General features: G+C 38.0%; 1 protein-coding gene across 3 annotated transcripts in view; it reads right to left on the minus strand.

The window, feature by feature from the left end:
* Positions 1-4,014: 4,014 nt before the first annotated feature.
* Lifr (LIF receptor subunit alpha) overlaps positions 4,015-17,073 on the minus strand; it is a 55,228-nt gene continuing 42,169 nt past the window's right edge. For 2 of the 3 annotated variants that reach the window (XM_042690521.1, XM_042690519.1), the window contains exons 14-20: positions 16,851-17,030; positions 14,231-14,332; positions 13,251-13,418; positions 10,764-10,928; positions 9,910-10,003; positions 8,257-8,335; positions 4,015-7,785 (exon numbers count right to left, since the gene is read on the minus strand). In XM_042690521.1, coding sequence (XP_042546455.1) covers positions 7,165-7,785; positions 8,257-8,335; positions 9,910-10,003; positions 10,764-10,928; positions 13,251-13,418; positions 14,231-14,332; positions 16,851-17,030 — 1,409 coding nt within the window. In that variant the 3' untranslated portion in view covers positions 4,015-7,164. The remainder of the gene's footprint in view (positions 7,786-8,256; positions 8,336-9,909; positions 10,004-10,763; positions 10,929-13,250; positions 13,419-14,230; positions 14,333-16,850; positions 17,031-17,073) is intronic. The other variant, XM_042690520.1, reaches the window with a different exon arrangement.

Below are 17,073 nucleotides of genomic sequence, written 5' to 3' on the forward strand. Positions count from 1 at the left end.
ATTTTTCTTTTTCTTAAAAACCACATCATTATCTCCTTTTTGACTTTTTTAAAGTTCCTGAGGTTGATGGTTGTATACACTTTGAGCTCAAGAAATCACATCTGAGAAACAAATTATGTACTGAAAAGTACCCAAGGTCAGATCATAAAAAGTCTGCTAGTATTTAAATGCTAACATATGTTCCACAATTAATTGCTAACTTCTCTTTTACAGGCTAAATCTTGGTTATTCTTGTTGAGTCAGAGCTGCCTGTAATGAAGAATTTCATTTTTCCCTTTATGAACTTCTGCTTAAGATGACTTTGTACTTTAAAGTGAGATTTTGCTAAATCAGTCAATGTAGTTCCAAACTTCAGAAAGGTGAAGTGACATTTTGACACATTCCCAAGGACTCCAGAAATGTCCAGACTATCTTTGGAGAATATGAAGTAAAAGACCACACTTTAAGGATAGGCATTTATTAATCATTTGCTAATTCTGGATTCTATCTGATTACTTTTCTCAATTTCTCTTGTGAATAGAATGCAAATTTAATGGAGGATAGAAGGATGTACCAAAAGCACAGAAATGTCTCAAATACTAAAATGCAGCTGTTATTCTAGACAACTGCTTTCGAACTACTGTCTTACGAGATAGAATAAAAAAGTGTGAACACAATGCAAAAGCTGACTTTCCTGAGTGCTTAAAATATGAGACAAAAAAAAAAAACAGACAAAAACAAAGCCCAAACTTTCGAGGTTAAGATGTAAGAAAATATATTTATTTTTTTCCATGACAATACTATGATAAAATCGTTAAATACATGCATGTTTTAAAAACAGACATAAGTAATATAGTTAACAGCCAAGCATACTAGTTTTATATTTATGATGCCTTAGTAGGTTACTATTTGTATTCTATGTCTTTTGCCACATTTTCCCAAAAGATATAGAAACTAAATTCTGAAATTGTATAATGATGTAAAATATCCAAATTTCCCATTGTAAGAGCAACAGAATATCCACATTTTCCCAAGGCAGGAAATACTTCAGTTGTAGTGTCTGGGAGTAGAGATTGCACTTACAGAATTTTATTTCACACTAAACTCAGAATACTGTGAATCAGAGTGAATCACGCTCTTCAATCTAGAGTTTGCTTCCCATGTACACACATATTTCAGTGATTCCTTGTATGATTGAGCATGATTTTAAGTACAGCACATCCTGACTGATCATTTATGTGAAGAAGAAAATGTTTGTAGTGGTAATGTTTCAAGAAATAGAAAAGGGAACTGTGTTGAATCTGCATTTCTCCCTGCTTCTTTCAGCTACATTTACACACACCTGACCAAACAAAAGTTAGTAAACAGTAACTAGTAGTTATATTTAAAAAACTAAACTAAAATATTTAATAGAATACCACCTTTTAAAAAACACTCATTCTACAAACTTTATAAAAGACAAAAACTTCTATCTGTTCACAGTATGTGTATTTTGTAAACAGTAATTCACTAAAATGTCATTTTGAATATAAAAATGGTAATTTCTTAAGTGTTATAATTTTGAATTGTGGCCAGATAGTGAGAGAGAAGAAATGGTATAAAAAAAATCTTACTAGGTGACATGATCTCAAATAAAAATGTCTTTTTCTGTCCAGAACAACCTTCTTCAAGCAATTCAGAACTGAAAAAACTATGCTCATTTTAAATAAAATATTAGAAGAAAACAAATCCCAAGATGTCACATAAAACCGACAATGAATTGAAAAGGGTTTCATCTTCAATTATCAAAATGTTTTCTATGCTATTCATATTTTTTCCTAAATATCTGCTGGAAGGGAAAATTAAACAAAACCTGTAGGAAAAAATGGAGGAAAGCATTTGGATAAAACTGGATTAAGAACAAATTTATAAGAATCATAATTTAGTATTTTTTCTATGAACTATTTCAAAAATATTAATACCAATGTTAAATCTAACAGTTAACTTATTTACGATTTAATGAAAATTCTATTACCACCTAGAAATCTTTTTTTTTTTTTGGGTCAGTTGTGGGGCTTGAATTCTGGGCCTGGGCATTGTCCCTCAGCTCTTCAGCTCAAGGCAAGCACTTGAGCCACAGCACCACTTATGACTTTCTGGTGGCTAACTGGAGATAAGCCTCTCACAGACTTTCCTGCCTGGGCTGGCTCTGAACCGCAATCCTCAGATCTCAGACTCCTGAGTAGAGCTAGGATTACAGGGATGAGCCTCTGGCACCCGGCCTAGAAATCTTTTGATCTTTTGTAACAAAACATTAGAACACTTAAGAAAAAGTAAGTCTGTTCAGATATTGAAGGTTGACCATTTACAAAATACAGTAATTCTAGTGGAAAGTATATTTTTAAAGTATAATAAAATCAATAGATTTAAGTGAGCTATTCAGTTTGGTAAACAAGTTATTTTAGGATTCAGAGCAGTATAAGGTCCTTTGTAGTTTTCCTTTTAAACTATGATTAGCTAATGTAGAGGTAATCTTAGAAAATATATGTAATAAAAATCAATTTCCTTGTCAATCAGACATTATTTCTCATTCACATCTTATTTAGTTTTTAAGGTATTTTATCCCAGCAACCAACAGGTAATGTAAGTTATGACATTATGTTTAGTTATAATTTATTCATAAAAGTATTATCAAATGAATTATTTCTATGGTTGTTCAGCTAAGTACTTACTCTTAAAAACATTCAGTGGGGCTGGGAAGGTGGCTCAGTGTTAGAGCGCTTGCCTTGCATGCCTGAGGCCCTGGGTTCGATTCCTCAGCACCACATAAGCAAAAAGAAAAAAGCCGGAAGTGGCGCTGTGGCTCAAGTGGTAGAGCGCTAGCCTTGAGCTGAAGAGCTGAAGGACAGTGCCCAGGCCCAGAGTTCAGGCCCCACGACCGGACCCCACTCCCCCACAAAAAAATTCAGTTGATATCCCCCAACCCCGTTGTTAATTTTCATAAAAGTTCAGCACAGAATTTGTCTTGCTTATGGAAATTCTGTTTAAAATTGGACACTTACAATTCAAAATATTAACATTTCCAGTACAGGGAGAAATACATACTTTTCAGGTTGAAATAGAATTCTTTTACAATCAACTATCATAAGTATGTGGAGATATTCTAGACCAAGTAATGACCCCTCAAACTCTATCATATTCAATAAGGTCCAATATAGTCAAAAAACCGTTGTTCTCAATCCTTTACCCCGGCATTTGAAGATAACTCATTATAATTAACACAATCATGATCATACTAATTGGAAAGGAATAAAAATGTAACCACCCTAGTGGTTACATTAAGAGGCTTAAATATTATTAAAAGCCCTGAGACATAATCCATGAAGATATAAATAAACCAAACTTAAGCCAAGCAATTTCCACTGATCCTCTACGACTAAGTGTACAGATGGATGTCATGTAAGTTTGGCCATTAGTCTTTCTCTTCTGGATACCAAAGATGTTGGCTATGACACCCAAGAAATGTTTTATTGAGAGAATGAATACTTAATCAGTTAGGCTCACATATGCAGTGTCTTTTGTCAGAACACATTCTGGGTCCCAAACTGAGTACCCGTCAAATAAGAACAACTATAAATTATGAAGACATCTAGTGATATGTGTATATGAATCTTTTCTGAGCTGCTTTTGGCTGTAGATTTGAATCTCTGAACCAAAAGTTTCAGATCCACACAAATTAGAATGTGCCATTATACTACTCCTTGAGAAAAATTCTGTTGAATTTGCAATAGAATGAGATGGGACTTAGTCAATACAAAATTATTCATTGCCCTTTTGCTATATGCCTAGTCTCAACAGCGAACAATTCACCTTGCATTTTACGTGAGATACCCAATTTTACACTTTCAAAATAAGAAAAAGGCATTTAAAATCATACAAAATTTAACATAGTTCAAAAGAGAAGATGGCAAAAACTTAGTGCAAACAGAAAAATGTTTGCAAATTGTATGCCTGAGCAGTAGAAAACGTTAGCTAACACTTTTTAAGCATTGACAGTTTCAAATGATCATAAAATTAATTTCAAATTCTCTTGGGGAAAAAAATATTCTGTACTATCTTTCACTGAACTACACTTAATTATCCAAACACAGAAAGGACTGTAAGATAGGACTTCTTTAAACACGGACAGTATGAAGACCATTAGGAAATTACCGGATTGATTTTCAACAAGATTACAGTTTGCATGAAGTTTTGAGACTGTGACTTTTTACCATAGTTTCTGAAAGCAATAGTATGAGATGTTCTAAATGCAATCCTTCAGATTCATGAGCCATGAAAGTAATGCTGGTATGGGAAATGAGGCTGACACTTCCTCCCTCAAACTTTTCAATGAATAGCTGCTTCTGTTTCCAGCTGCAGGAACAAAGCACCTCTATCACATAGCACAGAAACACACAACTGACTGTCCAGACACCCAGAGCCACAGTCTCAAACCCAGGACTCGAGGTTCAACAGACTGAGGACTTAGACCTCATATGCGTTTCAATCCATGCAGTACATAAGCACAAGGCCTATCTAATATCAAATAGTCTTTAAGACTATTTTATATTAAATATTACTTGAAATAGCTAATCAAGAATCTTACGGTGACCTCCATAATTTCCATTTCTCACAAGGGAAGCCTGATTTGAAACTGGGTACAAAAGGGATAAAAATGTGTCCTATATACAGTTCTAATAGAATATAATTCTAGTTTAGACATTTAAAAATGTCTAACCTATAGGGCTTTCATCGGGAAAGAGGGATTCCTCATTTTCTTCCAAGTCAAGAAAAGCTGGAGGCAACACATGTAAGCCTTCCTTCTAACTAGTCCTGAAGCCTTCCAAGAAGTCACTATTCTGACTAGACAGACCGTAGCCACTGTTAGGCCACCTTGCTTGCACATACGAGCATGGACCCTGCACTGACAAAACAGTGCACACAAGGGGACAATGACAAAAGCGCTCTTTCCCTCTTCCCTCTCTCTGTCAAGGTTCCTGTACATGCACAGGTGGAGAAGGGGGTAAAGGTAACAACTCTGCACAGGGGTCTGGCTATCTTCTACTGCATGAAGAAAGGGAAATCTGCTTTGGCCTTTGACCTATCCACATTCTCCTGAACTATATAATACCAAGTCACAGTGTGCATGCCCTGTCCAGCAAGCAGTTACCTTGTTTCTCATTAACTCAGGAATCCTTGGATATGGAACTCTAGAGGCAGGGAGGGTGGGAGTAGCTCCCTGAATCTGTCTCATACAGTTTAATCTTGTACTCAAGAACCCCAGGGATTCATCACAAAGCCTAGAAAGGGTATAGGTGAAATGTATATATCTTGATGATGGGGATGATTCTTCAGACTCTCTCCTGTGTTCACACATTAGTGTAGTTTAGATCAATAAACAATTACCTTAACCAACACTTGTTTTTTAACTAAAGAGAGAAAATCAGGGGTTGAAAGGAAACAAGATGATCTGAGGGAAGGCAGAACATGGGATGACAAGCGTGGTAAAGAGAGGAGTCAGCCCTGCCTTAGAGCATGAGGAAGTGAGGTTGGGGCTAAAAAGAGGAGCCAAAGAGGATACCAAGGAAGACAAGAGAAAATTCTACTTAGGGATTGGTCTGTTTTCATGTATTTTCATAACTTCTATGATTTATTATATAGCTTTCATATACTATATATGCACATTATGTATATTTCATTTCATATATGTAAATATCATATCATGATGCTCAGGATTTACTTAAATCCTAGCAGTTAAAATCAGAATTCATACAATGAGTACCTGAATAGATTTTGTCCCTTGTCATCCATTATTTGTTTTAGTACAACATTAGTTTTCAAAAGGTACATTGATAAACTCAAAAAATTGATCCATTATTTGCAAAACACATTATACAACTTCATATGATATAAAACAAGCCTGTCTTAACTTACTCCAAGGTTTAAATTTTCAAGTGCTTTCACCTTAATGATCAAAAGACAAAATATATAGACAAGGAAGGGCAAGGAAAATACATTTTTAGTTTCGCATTCTATTTTTCCAACAACCATATTCACTGTAGACATGACCAATGAGAAGCCAGGATGGGCAGAGGATGTTGTATTCCACTGATTCCAATAGTTTTTATGATCTCGTATGTGAAAACCTGCTAGGAGGTGTCAAAGACCATCAGCAACTGGAGTTTTGATGGCATGGTCTTCTCAGGAAGAACTAAAGCCAATCAGAGCTCCATACGGCAGCTAACATCAGCCACTAGATACTGCTTAGTAGTCATCTCACATAGTAAATAACTGGAATTGTACATGAATACTACTGAATTTGTTCATATAAAGCTGATATATCACAAATTAAAATGGATTAAAAAAACTTTGATTTACAGTCCTAGAAATTTAAATTTCAAATATTAGGGTAATCAACTACAATAAAGGGAGCTAGCATAAAAACTTCAAAAAAAATGGAAAGATTTGAAAAACCTACCAAAGCAAGAAAGTGTGATTCTGATTTGGGCTGGTCAGTGTCACACTCATTTTCCAAGTTTGCACCCCTGAGACAACTGTTTGATAACCATTATACAGTAGGCACAATAATCTGCACACTTTATCAAACAGAACACTAACAGCTGTTGCTACATTAACAATTAACAATTAACTTTTGTGAGTGATGTGGATAGAGGAGAATCATCTTCAATGTTTGAAAATCTGTGCTTGGTTTCCTTCTGGACCAAAGCAAATGTCAGATAAATCAACACTATGTGACATTTTTGTCATATAATATTTAAATGACATTTGTCTGCCTTGGCTTCAAATCCACTTGAATTCCATAATGCACATACATGAGAAAACCAACCACTAGCAACAGAAAACATCTGTTTTGCATGTATGTGGATAGTATGGCCCTTGAAATGCTTCTTGAAGGAGAATTCTTTGGCTTGATTACAAATAGTTCCAAATCTTGAGTTTTGTGGGCTGCACATTGTAAGTTATGTACTTTGGCTTTCAGGCTATATTAAAAGTGCTCTAACACTTCTAGTGTAACTCAAATTAGTGAAGTTTCCCGGCTATCAGTACTTCACAAGGTCCCTCTCCAGAACACCCAGGACTGTTGCAGCAACACCAGCAGTAAGAGTTTTTTGAGATGGCAGACTGAAGTGACAGACATGGTGACACTTAATCATTTGGTTTGTTCTGAAAAAAGTTTGTGAAGGACCACCCTGCTCCATTAGATTTAGGAGAGTCTTCATCTTTAGGAGGAATCAAAAACTGCCGGGAATTGATGGAGCAGGGACTTCCAAAAGAGACAACTTCACTGTTGCTGTCTGTGGATCTGGGAGAGTCTGGAGAAACCAAATTCCAAGTATTTACATTGGCCTGAGGTCTGTAACCTGCAGTTTTGTCTATGTCATCTTCTGCAGCTGTCTCTTCTAAAGTGGAGTTAATGGGGAGGCGCATTTGTGGCTTATAGCCTGGCCCCACCACAGGGTCAATGTCTTGCTCTTCCTCTGGTTTGGCCTGAGGCTGATACATGGACTGCACATCAATGTAAATGACTTGTGAAGTCCCTCCTGCTTCATCCACTACTGGGTTCGGTATCTCTTCCTCAATGATTGGAGGGCAATAGGATACAACCACATGGTTTTCAGGTTCTGTATTACAGCCCTCTTCAGGACGCTCAGCTACGGGGGAGATTATTTCTGTATCTTCTATTTTAGGAGCTGCTCGAGTTTCCAGAACCTCAACATTATTGGGGGTACAAGGATTCATTTCCAATGTTTTAAGAGCATTGCTCCCCTAGAAATAAATTTAAAAGCAGTGGTTAAGATAGCACTAAATGCTCCCCCTTCTAAAAAGTCCTATTTTACTTATTTTTTCAAATTAGCCTGTGAACATTTGTCTCTGCTGCTCTATTCTGCACATGAGAGCAAGCCAGGTTTTTCTCCATAGCAGTATTTTCCTTGCTATTAATAGTAACAGAAAAAAAGAGAGCATAGTATAAACAATTTAAGATTAAAAACTCTGGAAAATGAGCAGATGTTAAAGTATGCTACTTTTTCAATATTTTCGTGTTAGCACGACATATGCATGTTAAAAACTTTTCACAAAAGTTTTTGTGAGAGGGAGGGGCTGGGAATGTAGCTCAGTGGTACAGTGCTTGCCTAGCATGCATGAAGCCCTGGGTTTGATTCCTCAGTACCACAGAAAGTAAACAAAAGAAATAAAATTAAAAAAGAAAAACTAATTAAAAAATGAGAAAAGGTTTACCTCACAGACACTCTTCTGAAATTGTAATGCTTTACAATTTTCTGGATTTGGAATATCAGGGTAGAAGGTTTCTTTAATCCTTTAAATAAAGAATGATTAGTTAAGTTTAATAGCTATAAGATGACCAGTCAAGTAGCAAAGTTTGTAAGTCATCTGGCTTATTTTATGCTCATACATACATATATATATATATATATATATATATATATATATATATATATGAACAGCTGAGGTTAAAATAGGGTATATTCATTTACTAGTGCATTCTCTACTAGGTTCCAATTTAAAAACTATATAAATGGTCATTTTATTTCTAGAGCCAAGGTATCTTTTTTCCAATCTAATGAAAATAAAGCAAACTTCCAATAGTGACTACACTCTCATATCCCACATAAAATGCAGTCGTTGCTCATCCAAACCAAAGTTTTCCGACTACAGGACCGATTACTTCAGGAATGTGAAGAGGCAGGATGCACTTGCCTTTGCAGCTTTCTGCCTCCCCTCCCCCCCTTGCGCCAAGTCTGACTATTAGAAGGAACACCTTGAGTGAGTGCTGGCAGGCGCTTTCTCAAGGGGGGACTTCACAAGTACTAAAAGTGACAGCCAGGTGTCACAGGAAGGTACTTGCTGTGTTAAGATAAAGGCTACCAATCTTGAATGAAAAACAAACACAAACAAACTGAGATTTGGTCGATATCTTGCCATACTTCTTTTGCTGCAGGTATTAAGAAGAACTTGTTATGTGAAATTCCTGAAGGAGGAATGACTTTGTTAATGTGTCAAACACTTTAGACTCTAGACATCTTTTTAAATTTGCCTTTGTTTTGGTATTAAAATGGTTGTTTTAAAACATGATTTCTGCTAATGAAGATATGGTTACCAAACAGGTTATGCTGTAATTCTGCTACTATTTTGATTTAGCAGCCAAGATTGCTAGAATACATTAGCTTCTCTGTCATTACAATGGCATTTTCAAGAAAGTGAGGTCTTTTCTGTCATGAATGCAGCTGTTCACCCATACCCCTGCCAGGACAGCTCCAGCCAATGACCAAGAAAACAGGGTCATCTTCACTAAGACCCTGCCCACCTTAGTCCACTCCAGTCCCTGCCTCTGTCCCCTGCCTCACCCAGCCACAAAGCTTCTCTACTTTCAGAGTGTCACAGAAGCTATCCTCTGTCTGGAAGGTTCTTTTCCTGCCCTTGTCCTTCAGGCCTCTCCCACACAGCAGCCTTCCTGCTCTGCTCAGGGCACCTGGCTCAGCTCCCTCTCTTCCTGGTGCTCACCCACACTCTGCAAGCACAGGCTTATCACATGCTCACAGTCCACTGCCCCCACCCTCAGCCTGCCGGCCCCAAAGACCACATTTTCCCAATGGGTCACCAGAGAAAGTGAGAACTTAGCCATTAAATTACATTTAGTTTTGTAGACAGCTATTCTACTTTTGCCTAAATATATTCAGCAAGATGGCCATTACTTGATTGATAAAACTGTAGAGAAAAATTTATACTTTTACTCTATTTGCTTTAAACAAAAATATCATATTCTCGCTTAATTAACACTAATTCTAACATTAACACTAATTCTGACTAAAACTTGCATATAACTAGTACAACTGAAAAGATGTAATTAGTCTGTAACATATAACTCATTACCATTCTCGTTTCCTGTAACACAGGATACTTGTCACCACTCCAACAATGACAGCCACTGCCACAGGGATGAGAATGGCAATGATCAATCCCACAGCTGAAAACAGAAGGTTGCAAATAGTAAAAATCACAGTTGTAGAATCAAAACTAGAAAACACCTGTTATTTTTAAGTTCTATTCTAATACTTCTATTCTTCAGAGCAGAGTTTCTCCATCTTGCCACTACTGGCAGGCAGGCCAGCTGTTGCTCTGGAAGGAATGGGGCAGCAAGGAGGCCGTTTTGGGCATTGTTGGAAGCTCAGCAGCAGGTCTGGCCTCTAACTACTAGATTTCAACACTGTCACTCACTTATGAAAATCAAGTGTTACCAGTTATTGCCAGGGTACAAAAGTCACCCCAGGTGATAACTACTGCTCTGGAAAATTACATCCTTTAAGTTCTGTACCTGAACTCTACTCCAGCTCAAGGTAGAGGACAAGCCAGGAATCAAAACAAAGTTCTCTGCTGTTTATAGATAGCTAAGGCTATTATTCTCTACTATCTCACATTTCTAAGTGCTGTGCTGAATGACAAATTTAGAAAGATATTCCTCCAATTTTCTTACACGTGTTAAAAATCATAACCTAGCTAGGAAACTACACTGAATTCAGAAAAATTCCATCTGCATTCAGACCTCTAGATTTAGATTTACCACCACTTCATTAACTTCTTAGGCACTCATTTGGAAACAGGCTCAACACACAATACTTTCTACCTGATACAAAAATCAACAAAATGTGCCAGCTTTTGAACAGAGCAGTGAAAGTCACTAGGAATGTCATCAATTCAAGTGTGGAAGGCATCTTGGCTGAACTTACAGTTCTCTTTCGTCACTACAAACATGCTCTTCTTGGGGCCCACGCCGCCATCAGTGTAGGCTTGCAGGACCAGACGGTAACTTGTTTTACCTTGAAGATCGGCAATTCTCAGTGTCTTCTGGGATATGTCCGTAATGTTCTTTATCTTGATGTCAGAACGACCTACTTTTAAAATGAACAGTCTAATTCACCTCAATACCATTTTAAACCTATGGTTATAGATGCTTGTGAAACTACCCTTTCAATGACTCTGGACCCTGACCACCCCACAAGCAGATGATGGAGCTGGGCCAGCCAGAGCCTTGTTCAAGTTCTACCTCTTCCTGTCAGGAATTACACTGACATTACTCAGAACTTGAGTTTATTTGACTCTGAAAGAATATCATGACTTTCTGTCAGTGCTGTGTACTTTTCATTCACATCCTCTAGAGCAGGCAATACATACATGTCACTCCCTGTCTGTGACTAAGAGCTCAAAAACCACTGCAACCTAAACATACTCGGGAGATCCTGCCTGTTAGTCAGAGGCCAGGGGCCGGATGGGTCCAGAGGCGACTGCAAACCACTTAGAAAAGGACTAGTGTTATGGAAATTCTCAAATGTGAGACTAGGAAGCAGCTTTTGAAACACTTACAAAGCAACTGTGAAGCACTGTTTAACCCCTTTGATGTTAAAAATGTCAACAAAAATAATGCAAGATGATGTAAAAATTACATTACTACTCAGTGATTAGTAACACTGAAGGCATTCTCCACCAGTCCCACCGTCATCCTCCTTAACTACTTCAAAACATTATCAGGTTTTTTTGGGTTATCTCCGTATTTCCTTCTCATCTTTTTTTAAATATATAAATGAGTTCCTGATAAGGAAAACTGCTTTTGTTACATGCTCTCTCCTTCATTTGCTTGATTTGTTAAAATGTATCAATTCCTAGTCCTTTCCACATCCTCCAGTGAATACTTACAATTTTCATATATTCAAACACAATTCCAGATCCACACAGGCCTTGCTACCTCCCTCTGAAGGCCTCCTTCCCTGCCTCCTGCACTGGACTGGAAGTCACCCAGCCTGCTGCCCTCGGGGCCGCATCTACTCTCCTCACTGCTTCCTGGGTCTTTTCCAGTCCTTTCCTCACTGTGAGGGTGAGGAACTCTTTCACCAACTTCCTGATAAAAGCAGCAAGGTTCCCAGAAACAAAATGTGTACAAAGCCTTGTACACAATGTTTGTCTATAAACGTTTCCATTCTACCCTCATACTCTTATACTAGCTGGTAGACTGGCAGTTTCAAGATAAATTTCCTCAATATTCTGCACATACTGTGGGACCTATTACTGAGGGTTGCTGGGAAGTTTGCCACCATTCTTCCTCCTGATCACCTCCACATGACCTATTTTTCTCTGATTGTGTGTGCATGTTTGTGTGTATGTGTATGTGTTGTATGTACTTGTGCCCTAGTACTAAAGCTTGACCTTAAAGCCTGAGCGCTATTCTTAGCTTTTTTTGTTCAAGGCTTGTGTCCAATCACTTAAACCACAAAAAGGTTTTTTTCCCTAGTTAATAGGATATAAGAGTATCACAGACTTCCCTACTCTCTGGCTTCCAACTGCCATCATCAGATTTGACTCCTGAGCAGCTAGGATTATAAGAATGAGCCAATGACCCTGGCTTTGATTCTCTTTCTATATCTGGTATATGTACACAGATATTTTATTATACTTGATGGATTCTTTTACTTTTTAATACTCAGGTTCCTAGTTCTAGGATATTTCCTTAACTTCCTCTGTTCAGCCATCTTTGTCTCAGCTATCTGTCTTCAATACTGGTCCTTCAGGATTAATCAATCTACTTCTCAATGAGATTTGATGGTGCTCTTAGATTTTACCATTTTCCTACTATGTTGAGTCGCTGCCTCATGTCCATTCAAAAGTGTCAGAATTCTTTTTTTGGCTCTTGTCTTGTCTCTTGCACTCTCTCCTTGGTGGCTTTATGAAATCAAGTTTCTTCTTCTCTTTTACTCTAACTTGAATGACTGTGTCTAACTGGAAATCCAGACACTAGAATTTTAACTGGTTCAAGTGTAAAATTTCAGAGCATTTGAGGAAAATTATTTTACTTTGGATCTTGGTATTTAGGGTTTCCCTTTTTTTTTTTAAGGTCTGAGAATCACATAAGTCACATGACCTAGGGAGGCTCAGTCAGCTCTTAGAAGCTATATTAGTCAAGACTGAGGCAGACACTGACTGCACTGATAGCTCTTGGTCAATTACAATGGAGGCCTGGAAGCCCCCAGGGAGCCTAAAATCAAACTAAAACATAAATAAATGATTTCTTAAAAGAAATTTTAAAATTCCTATGTTCATAAAATATCTGCATTCTTTATTTTTCACAAAGTTTGGGAACTTTGTAATGTTAAACTACTCAGCAGCATTTTCTTTTATGCTGTAGCTAATGAAAGCTTCCACAGTCATACCAGCAATTCATTCACCTGGTTCCAAACCCCTCATCTTAGATGTGTCTTTTTCTCCTTTCTGAAAGTAAAATAAGTATCCTCTTAAGAAACCTCTAAGTTCTTCCACAGGAATATCTTCCCATTTTACTAATATGGAATCTGAAGATGTATCTTCAACAGTGAAGTTTGGTGCAACAATTGGAGCTGTAAAAAAGAAGAAACTAAATCACTGAAGGCAAGTTTACCAACACTGAGCAAGACCACATGGCTCATGAGATTTCAGGGTTCTCATAAAAGCTAAACTTGGAATTAAAAACTGTACTCTATTTATAAATTAGATGTCATTACAGTGATACTGTCACCATACTTACATATTAATAACTATAGATCAAAGTATTATAGGAACCAAGGTGAAACTTAAAAGTTTTACACAAAACTCATATAGAAACATCTTTAAATGGCCATGCATGTAGATTTCAATTTTATTTCTCCTCTTCATTGCTAGTCTTGAATAAATTAACAGTTTCTTAAACTTGTATAAGGCAAATCAAGCATTTCTGATATCAAGTTAAGATGAATTTTCTCAGTGGAAATAGTAATAAAGCAGTGAAGTAAACAGGCTAAATAACCAAATAAATTTAAGTTTACTAAGCCAATTATTGTATCTACCTTCAACTAAAAATTTTTTTTTTTTTTTTTTTGGTTGGTTGTGGGGCTTGAACTCTGGGCCTGGGCGCTGTCCCTCAGCTCTTCAGCTCAGCCAGCCCTCTACCACTTGAGCCACAGCGCCACTTCCAGCATTCTAGTGATTAATTGGAAATAAGAGCCTCATGACTTTCCTGACCAGGCTAGGTTTGAACCGCAGTCCTCAGATCTCAGCCTCCTGAGTAGCTAGGATTACAGGCGTGAGCCACCAGCACCTGGCTTCAACTAAATAGCTTAACTTATTTTAAAATATTTTTTGAAATTACCTAAACTCTGAAAAAAAAAAACTTACCCATTCAACTTTTACTTACCCAGTTCTTCTATGTATCCAATTATGGAACGCAGTAGTTGATAACCTTGGTTTCTACACCCATACAGGAAAAAATGGTATCTTATACCTGAACGAAACTGATCTATGGGAAGAACGACAAATCAGTAAACTTTTACATGTACATACAAAATGATATATGCATAGTAATTCAAGTCGTCATCATACTTTTGTAATACTCCCCCCCCCCCCACCTCCCGCTTCCATTCATGGTGCTGAGAAGAAACTTTGCTCTAAGCATACTAAGAGTTCCACTCTACCTTGAAACTTCAATATAAAGGACCAGAACTAAGAGTCTGTTCCTCTATCCACTGTCACAAAGTATCACTAAGTGAGATATCTCTTCAAGACATGTAAGGGAAGTATCTTAACTTGAAACGTACGTGTGTGTGTGTGTGTGTGTGTGTGTGTGTGTCTGTCTGTCTGTCTGTCTATGTGTCTGTCAGTCGTCTGTCTCCTGGGGCTTGAACTCAGGGCCTGGATACTGTCCTGAGCTTCTTTTTACTCAAGGCTAGTGCTCTACCACTTGAGCCACAGCTACATTTCAGGTTTTATGGTGATTAATTGGAGACAAGAGTCTCACAGACTTTCCTGCCTGAGCTGGCTTTGAACCATGATCCTCAGATCTCAGCCTCCTGAGCAGCTAGGATTACAGGCATGAGCCACCAGCACTCAGATGAAAACATATTTTTAAAATACTTTCTTGATACACTACAATTGCAATAAGGGAAAACCAGAAATGAAAAAAATAAGTCTCTGACATGAAGTTGACAGAGTGGTGGGAAGGCACATGAGCAGTGGTAACAATCACACAGCACGTAGCAGATGCTAAGACACCACAGAGATCTTCCAAAAAGGGCATTGAAGGACAAGTAGGAGCTCATCAGAGATGTTCTAGGAAGACAATTCTAGAGGAAATTATGGCATTTCATGTGCAGAAACACAATTACTCTAAGGTTGTTAGTAACAACATTAGTTCTCCAGTTCTGCGCCCAAACAATACCAATCATCCACAGGCATGTGAGATGGTCAGCCTCTAAAAGAATCATACCACCAAAGGAAAATAGAATTGATTGTCTCAATTTTAACTACTTTTCTTTTTTTTTGGTTGGTCACAGGGCTTGAGCTCTAGGCCTGGGTGCTCTCCCTGAGCTCTTCAGCTCAAGGCTAGTGTTCTACCATTTTGAGACACAGCACCACTTCCAGTTTTCTGGTCATTAATTGGAGGTAAGAGTCTCACAGACTTTCCTGCCTGGGCTGGCTTTGAACTGCAGTCCTCAGATCTCAGCCTCCTGAGTAGCTAGGATTACAGGTGTGAGCTACTGGCACCAGGCTTCTTTTCTTGAACCATTTTTCCTTAAATGTTTGCTATGTGCTGGGGTAAGTGTAATTTTTCTTCTTTAAAGAAAAGCATGCTAGAGATTAGAATTTTATTTCACTAGTAAATCTGTACCTCCTTTTCTGTTAAAATTACATGCTATTTACAGGCCAGATATTCCACAAGGTTCTGCCTCTTCAGTGAGCCTGCATGGATGAAAGCACTAGGGACATATGCTAAGGCTATTAAAAAAAAGAGAGGACAGTGGAATGAGAGGACGGCTGAAGAGAAAGGAGTTCAAAAGTGTTTGTTGCATGCCACATGCTGTTCCCAAAGCTCAACAGAAAGTAAAAGATAATTTCCCAGCACTGAAACTCTGAATGGGACTCCACCTCATTATATAACCATGGAAACCATAAAAAAGTAGGGAAGGCAGAAAAGCTGTTGCTCCAGGCCTCTTGCTCTCCTGCACGCTTCACCAATACATGAGGGAGAAGCAGGAGCTGGGACGACTCAGAAGGCATGGCTACCCACAGGCTATGGGGCAGCAGAAACTCCATGGGGCAGGCACCACACTAACTAGTTCAGTAGAAGGAACAATGACACTGCATTAGACTTTAATTCCACAAGATAGGTAGGCTGAGCCCCTGGGTTACCAAGGGCTCCTTCTCATGCTTCACCTGAAAGACTCATAGGCTAACCAGCAGGTGGGCAACTGACTGCAAGCCTCTCCTTATGCCTACTTCCACCACTGGCAGCCCTTTGTCTCCCATCAAGGAAAGTGAAAGGTGATGGTGACAAGTCCTCAGTGCACCATTTTTCCCAGCCTCAGTAACCTAAGCAAACAAAGGCATGGGACTGTGGGGAGGTTGCAGAGGGGCTGTATGCTCCTCTTCTCTGAAGAGCTCTTCCCCTGACGTGTCATCTCTGACATACCTTTTAGTTACTTTCTCAACAGTACATTTCTCAATAGTGCCATTATTGACTCATTCTATTATTTGCTATTCAAGTTGTTTTCACAGTTTTTCTTGACTACAAATAATGTTGTCAAGAAAAGAATATTCTTAGATGGAAATTCATGTTGTTCTCTGATTATTCCTCAGAATAAATTCCTAAGCAATTCCCAGATCAAAAGATTTGAATCTTTTCATACATATCGTTACAAACAACCTTCCAGAAAGATTAAATAGACGTATACCTGCCCCATTGATTATTTTGCTGCATCTAGTCATGGTGTGTGGCTTAAAAAATATTTTATAGGAATCCTGAGAAGCACTAATCTTACCAGATTCTATGATAGTTTCAGTGCTGTTTGAAGAAACTTTTTTCCAGTCCATGAGGCAGTGCTCAGACCTTGATGAGTTACACCATTTAATAACATAGTCACAAGTCATGTTGGGGTTGTGATGCCAGCTGAGGAGAATCTTCTTTCCAATTCCAACAACCTCCTCTACTTTGAGATCATCTTTAATAAGAAAGAAGGATATTGTATTGGCATTACAAACTAA

Source organism: Dipodomys spectabilis, unplaced genomic scaffold (assembly GCF_019054845.1).
Source record: "Dipodomys spectabilis isolate Male_0828 unplaced genomic scaffold, ASM1905484v1 ptg000138l, whole genome shotgun sequence".
Classification (NCBI taxonomy): domain Eukaryota; kingdom Metazoa; phylum Chordata; class Mammalia; order Rodentia; family Heteromyidae; genus Dipodomys; species Dipodomys spectabilis.